Source organism: Coenobita brevimanus, chromosome 16, assembly GCF_032717465.1.
Source record: "Coenobita brevimanus isolate Jiangsu-jjx chromosome 16, ASM3271746v2, whole genome shotgun sequence".
Lineage (NCBI taxonomy): Eukaryota > Metazoa > Arthropoda > Malacostraca > Decapoda > Coenobitidae > Coenobita > Coenobita brevimanus.
Window position 1 is genome coordinate 4848491 of NC_136969.1, and position 7342 is coordinate 4855832.

General features: G+C 39.0%; 1 protein-coding gene across 1 annotated transcript; it reads right to left on the reverse strand.

The window, feature by feature from the left end:
• Nucleotides 1-345: 345 nt before the first annotated feature.
• LOC145390851 (uncharacterized) lies at nucleotides 346-6518 on the reverse strand. Its single transcript, XM_080265591.1, has 9 exons — nucleotides 6437-6518; nucleotides 5760-5884; nucleotides 5346-5462; nucleotides 4483-4718; nucleotides 4106-4234; nucleotides 3071-3229; nucleotides 2780-2838; nucleotides 956-1174; nucleotides 346-602 (listed from the first exon to the last, which is right to left on the reverse strand). Exons 1-9 carry the CDS (start codon nucleotides 6516-6518, stop codon nucleotides 346-348), a joined length of 1383 nt encoding a protein of 460 aa, XP_080121717.1.
• Between the last annotated feature and the right edge of the window lie 824 nt (nucleotides 6519-7342).

Sequence of the window (7342 nt, forward strand, 5' to 3'; positions counted from 1 at the left end):
AGACGACCCGTTTAGTACCCATCAGTTTCCCCAGTTCATGAAGTGGGCCTGACGTGGCAGTCTGAAAAGAATAAGGCTATCAAAAATTGTCAACTTTACGGTATAGGTTTGTGGGATTTCCAAACACGAGTTTTTAGTAATTCGACCCCCCCACCCCCCCCCAAAAAAAAGGACCTGTAGATGTCTGGAAGAAAATCTTGGTTATTTATCATAGATATGAAAACTTGATCAATAGTTTAACCATCATTTCAGACAAAATTGGTATGCTTATGATTTTTTGACGCCGCAATTAACTAACAGCATATCAGTTAAAGTATCGCATTATGGACAACCAATTAGATACTCTTAATTCTTTATTATGCTGAAGAAACAAACACTCACTTCAATATACTTAATAATAAAAGTGTCTGGAGCAATAATTATCCCCACATCAGAGTTGTCAAGGACGTCCTCAAGTCTCTGATAGGGTTGGTCTATGTGTCTGACTGCCAGGAGGGACATGAGGTTTCCGACGTAGCTCTGTGTCAGCACCACCATCATCAGCATCCACACCCCCAGCATCACACGCTCCCACCACCACCGACTCTTAGTTATCTTTATATCTGAAAGACAAACTTTAGTCAAGCAAAAGATATGGATAACCAGATTATTTGATGGTGTGTTTCTCGTAGCTTTGATAGAATAAATGTAATGGTTAAAGTAACATGATATTAGTGAGATGAATTTAAGCATCATCTAACACAAGACAATGGTTGAGTATAGTGAAACTACGTGGGAGAAATAACTGGCTCTTTTAGAATTCTCACAGAGAAAAATTTATTAGTTCGGAAGTTACTAAGCCTGGATGCTGCCTACATTAACTCAGCCGTTCCCACTTAATTTAATCTCTCAGAGTCCCTCCAAATTTAGTCTAAAATTTCTCATTGTAATCCACAACATGGCAAACACTAGTTACCTTCTTGCAAAAGAACTCGCACACAGTTGAAGGCGTTGGTATCTTTCATGCGTGGTTCTTGCATATGAGTGGGAAGGCAGAAAGACAGACGCATCATCATAGCACATACTGCCAACAGTGCTGTCAGCACAGCCACCCAAACCTTTGGTCTAAGAGGCAACAGGAAGCCCCAGGGGTCCACCTCAGGTCGACCACGGGCAGCGAGAATTTGAAAATTTCCTATAAACACAAACTGACAGTAGTCTATCCATTGGCTTCTAGTTATATCCATGTAAAATGGCGTCGGACTAAACTCCACTTCCTGAAATGTTTTTGTGAAATATAAGGAAAAACAGTAGAACTATGTATGTTGGGATATATTTCATAAAAGATTAATCTTTACAACAATATACTATGATGAGTAATACGTGAGAAGGTTCTCAAATCGTTTTTTTTTTTTTTTCTGAATATTTTTACTGCATTGATTAAGATTTGCTGTTTCAAAAGAAGTAGTTCCCGAGCTAAATATTTGAAAAGATAAATACGGTAATAAAGTAATGTATGTTCAGATAATATATGCGCGAAACATGAGGATTGAATTTTATGAAAAGGAAAATGCAACTACTGTACAATGCTAAAAGCTGTAGGAGGATAATTAACCCGCCCATCCTGACCACTTTTCCACCAATCCCGACCATTTTTTTTTTTTTTTTTTTTTGGCTCAAACCTCCGCTTTTGGTGAGAAACATCGAAAATTCATAGAGAAATTGCTCACCTGAGGTTTAAAATACTCGATCCAGGTAGGAGTACCTCCTTACCTTACAGGGTTTTCTATCAGGCTGGCTGGAAAGAAAACGAGTTCTATGGGAGGATAACTATTCCACACCACTCCTAAACGGTATTTATTTATTTATTTGGTACGAATTTATATGTAGTACGAGAGTATGTTGGTTTTCAAACGGTAATATAGGCTTATAAGCACTGTTTCATTCACTAACTCATCACCATTTCTGATCTTTTTTTGCCACATTACCTGATCATCATTTCTGACTGTTTCTTCCTCTAATGTTTGTCCTCCACATTGTCATCGATTGGGGAATCACTCTGGCCCTGAATTTCGTACCGTGGCATGACATGGCTTTACTGGCCAGGTCACTGATAACAGGTGAATTGCTGAGAAAAGGGCATGCAGGGGATAGAGGAGGTTAGGCATTGTCCCTGCCTGGCATCTTGTAGAGGATGGTGTCCTGTGTATACGTGCCAAAAATCACTCACGAAAATTGAAAATTGTGCAAATTAGGGACCTTGCAATTGATTCGCGTTTATGTACGTCGACGGGATTGGCAGTAACAAAACGTGTGGACGTTAATTCACGTTGACGGGACGCCACGGGTTAAACCATTGAATCTACCTAAGATACGGCTGCTTGTAAAAATAATAACGAAATCACTGATACAGAAGACCAACAGAAACTGGTGTTAATGACAACAACTAAATAAAAAAGGCATAGCAGATCAAAAAAAAATTTTAAAAAGAAATGCGCACAATATACAGTATAGCTGAGAAAGAGATGCTACTACGTGCCCCAGAGCAAAGAGTATTCTGTGCAAAGATGCTACAGTATATATAGTCTTGTTCTAACGCCTAAAATTACCATTCCATATTAAGAAGTTTGCTGCCATAACGGATTAGCACTAGAAAAGGAAGTTCGTGATACAGCAGTCTTATGACAAGGAGGGAAGGTGTAAAATTTTCTTTTTCTGCCATTGAGCTTCGTAGAATAATCTAGAAAAAGACGAAAATCCCGGCCAAGTTGAGGTAAACGAACTATAGAATTCACCTCACGTGTAATGAGTCCCATCATGCCTGTCCAAGTCCCATCGCTCTGCAGTAAGCCCCAAGTCCTGTCAGGGGATCTCACGTATGTGTATCTGTCAGAGGGACGTGATCTAAGCACATTTGATGATATTGTAACGTTTTCCATGGCAAGAAATAGGTCGAGAGGATACGTTCACATTCATATTTTATTTTTGTTAACTTATGGCAAGTTGTGCAATCAACCAACGCTTTTTTATCAAACCCAAATATTTCCAGTCAAACATAGTATTTTAAAGCAAATGTGCATTAATAGCTCACGTGAAGTTCATGATCGTGGACAGCATCTCCATTATGTTCCCCGCTGGCCCCCCAAAGGTGAGTCGTTTGCCCTCTGGTGCCGTAGGGTCATCTACTGTAAATGCCAGCTGTGCCGCTAACTCCTCCGATGTCACTAACACGTGCGGCCGGTGAGGGAACCTGCGGCAAAATCGTGTACGGTATAGTGTTGACTAGTAATGACACTTGGATTAATATATACTCTCAGGCAATTCATTTTTCACTCTGACAGTATGAATATATGTTCATGTATTACGCACAAAACAGAACCTGGACATTATAAGCTTTTGTTTTCCAGTATCAGTTTTGCTTTCTTCAGTTAAAGAAAACAAGCGCGGTGATCGCCCATGTTGTTGCGTAATGTCGGCATAACCTAAGGCCATTTAGATCGTTCAGTTTTAGGCTCAGATAAATCAATTAAAATTCAAGAAAGCTGTTAAGATACAAGTAGAAAACTTACTGTCTGTACATTTTTACTCTAACTTGTCCTAAAACTCTCATCTGCCCATCTTGAATGCTAAGTTAAAACAACGTATCTACACTCGAATATGATGCTAGTCATGAAGAGGTGTTATGGGAAGGATATAAATCTGTAGTATTGTCTTTTTCTACCAATATCTTATCTGAAATAAGCTGCAATAAGACAAAAAAAATTATCATAATTACGGTAAAAAAAAAAAAAAGTTATTTTACAGTATATTCAAACACACTACAGTCCAGCCAGATCATTTAGGTCGCTCACGTTGGCTCAGTGTCATTTAGGTCCAGATACAAGAATTATGGTTATCTTCGTCCTATTTTGGTATTTTCATCCATTCCAAATATTTCTTTATATCTTTCTCGTCTCTTCCCCTGTAGGAATCAGATCTTGCACCATCTCTTACGTAATATACTAGTCGGTAATTTGTGGGAATGCAGTAATAATAAGTTACCATGCAACAGCTCTCGTGTAAGCAGCTCAGTTTCTCTTTTTTTTTAGCAATATCTTATAGGAACATGTCGACACACAAAATTTACCGTAAGAACTTCTGAGAGAAAAGCTCTGGTGGATGGGTGAAAGTTAGACGTTGATCGACAGCCCATGAAGCCAATTGTAATGGCCGAGATTCTGGTTCAGTGAACGGCAGCCATGAGACCACTTTGGTCCTGTTGATGAAAAAGCAATCTGTCCATTAATTAACACTCAGAAATATCGACTGTTTACTTTGCGTTCTTGTACGGTTGCAACCAATAGGATCACAAGGTCAGTTATTTATGAAGATGTTAAATAATAATGTGAGAAAATGAAAGACTCCGACCATTTCACTGGGTTTCAAAATTCACTGTTTATAGCTTCGATACTTACGATGGTTTAGTATTTATGTTCGCAACTGTATGTGGATAATTCTCGTTACCTAAAAACTGGCAATGTATCGTTCACAACAGCAACAAGAGAAGTGGTTCGTGAGAGAGTCCTGTGAAGGTGGGGAAGGTTCTGGAGCTGGAGGAGAGGGATGCGAGTGAATACGAACAGCTTTGTTTTTTGGACCAGCAGGAGGTGGCTCTTGAAGGAGGAATCAGCAAAGGCGGCGAGGAAGGCTAGGTCATCGCTCACCACCACAACCGTCACGCACCACAACACATCACGAAGCTAATGGTGACAGTATATATAATATCACGAAACTAATTGTGCCAACATAATTTATATAACAAAGCTACTGGTGCTATCATAAAAAATATTACGAATCTAACCGTACAAACAAGAATAATATCACAAAACTAATCGTGCCAACGTAAGTATCAGGTACCTAATGCCAACAAGAATATTATTACGAAACTAATGGTGCCAACATAATCATCTGACAACGAAAGGACCCTATACTCCCACTGACTACGATTTACACCTATCGAATATTCTACACAATCGTGACTTTTGCTTAAGTCACTGTTGTGTCCTCGCCATCAGATGTCGTCGGTGGTCCAGGAAATAAAATATGGATCTCTCGGTTGTGGGTCAAGTATACTTCCGACTACACAGTGCTAACTCGTAGGAATACTTAACGAACTAAACTGTTTTATGTCTGGTTCCTTGAGCCTGATGACGTCTTTCTGTTTTTCATGCCAACTACACCAGGCAAAACGGAACAGAAAAGCGTCTACGGGAATAATATTAATCAATTGTGTGTTTTTATTCGTGAATATTTCCAAAGATTCTGAATTATTGCCTCCAGGGTCCAGTTTCTTCATTCTAATTCGTCTACATGCCGTGGACACATACCCGGCGAGCTGTGGCTATACTCTGTGACAGCTGTTCGTATGTCATGCTTGTGTTTTGTTTACTAGTCTTCACCTCAAACACTCCGACTCCCCAAGGAACATCTAAGCGTGCTAGGTCCTGAAAGGGAACACATAATGGTAAATCTTTCCTATTCTTCACAATTGATGCAACAATAACGATAAAGAGAACGATAAATTTAACATATTAGGCGCAAATATTCCAATTTTACTCAATTTGGGCAGACTTTGGCTTACCTAGTTCATTCAGTAGCAGAAAGGATTAAAGCCGAAAATGTGAATTACTGTACTTGTATCGTACAGTGAGATAACAACTGACCTAATGTTTAGGTTGACCTTTTCAGGCTCTTCTATTGCAGTTCTAAGCAGTTTTTCTATTACTGTTGCACATACTTACTTCCGTCATGGACATTGCCCATTGGCAGCCATCTGTCAACAGTAGGGCAGAAAAGTGAGAACACCGCTCTATGGCCAACATATCATCCAGTGCAATGCGGCTCTCCAGTGATGCTTTGGTCGTGTCTGAAAAACGCGTGGGTGAGTAAAAGCACATTTGTACAATACTGTTTTTAGTACAAGTGCTGGAGTATTTGTCTGGCAATATGCACGAAAATCAACGCTTCATCTACCAATGTCTTCTCTCTGCTACTTAAAAGTCCGTGTAGCCAAAATATTATACCACAAGCAACAAACCGAGAAGCACGGAAAGAATCTGATCAGTCAACCAGTGATTCCTAATTTCCGAGGTTAGGTTGCACAGTTTATGTTCGTTTCATATTATAGCTCAGTAAATTCGAAAACTCTAACTATGAGTAGCTGTGTAGTTATGGATAAGCAAACCTTCAAAAGATCATAGCTCCATAGAATTGCAGTGGCTTGAAACATCCGATAACCTATCATTATTCGGAATTCTGTACATCTTTTTTAATATCGTAAGAAGCAAGTAACTGAAATGATTAAAAATAACAAAATAACTTGATGATATTTGGTGATGCACATATAATAGCCAAGATGAAAACGAAACAAGTCCTTTTTCTTTTCCCTAGCACTTTGTCTTTACTAGAATCTACGTACCTGTGATGTGATGTAGACGGGCACGGACCAGGAGGCAGGTGACCTCCAGACCGAGCCATATTACCCACGCAGAAGCCGACATTATGACACCACCACCACCACAGAAACACGTCACGACCACCAACGCACACCTCCGCGACCACAACACGTCACGACCACAACAGCACACCTCCGTCACCACCACACTTCACGACCACTACGTAATGCCTCCACCCTTGTCGAAACATGTTACGATCGTTATTCCACGCCTCCACCACTACCACATCTATTTCTTAAACAAACTTCCACCATAACACTCCTTGGGCCAGTTACATTATGAAACTAAAACTGCTCCTCCTTGTAACTCAAGGAATATATTTTGCATAAGGAATAACAGACATAATACGGCACTCTTCTTTCTTTATCCGTTCTTTGAAAATTAAATATTGATGACCATAATTTCTCTTTAATAACGTAGATTCCTTTTTCAAAAAGAACAGGAGAGAGGGGAAAATTTTTAATATATGCTGCAAAAGCAAACCCCAGTTAGGAGAGGGAGTTGAACATAAGTTTATGAAGTGAAATCCTAACCAACAACCAGAAAGCAAAATCAATCTGTGGTTTATGCAAGTTCATCCTTATATATTCCGTGATGAAGTACATTTCCTGGATAAGGAAAGTTACTTTTTTTTTTTTTTTTTTCCAAATTCATATGTAACTAAAACCACAAAATTGTCATACGAAACTCAGACTTCCCTAATCTTCCAAGCATTGTTACCAACACATACGTCAGGGTATCTGATAAGCTTCATGACATGATATTCGCAGGATAATGGATTTTATTCCATTATGCATTTTCATTATCATTTTCCTTAAAATATATATATATATATATATATATATATATATATATATATATATATATAT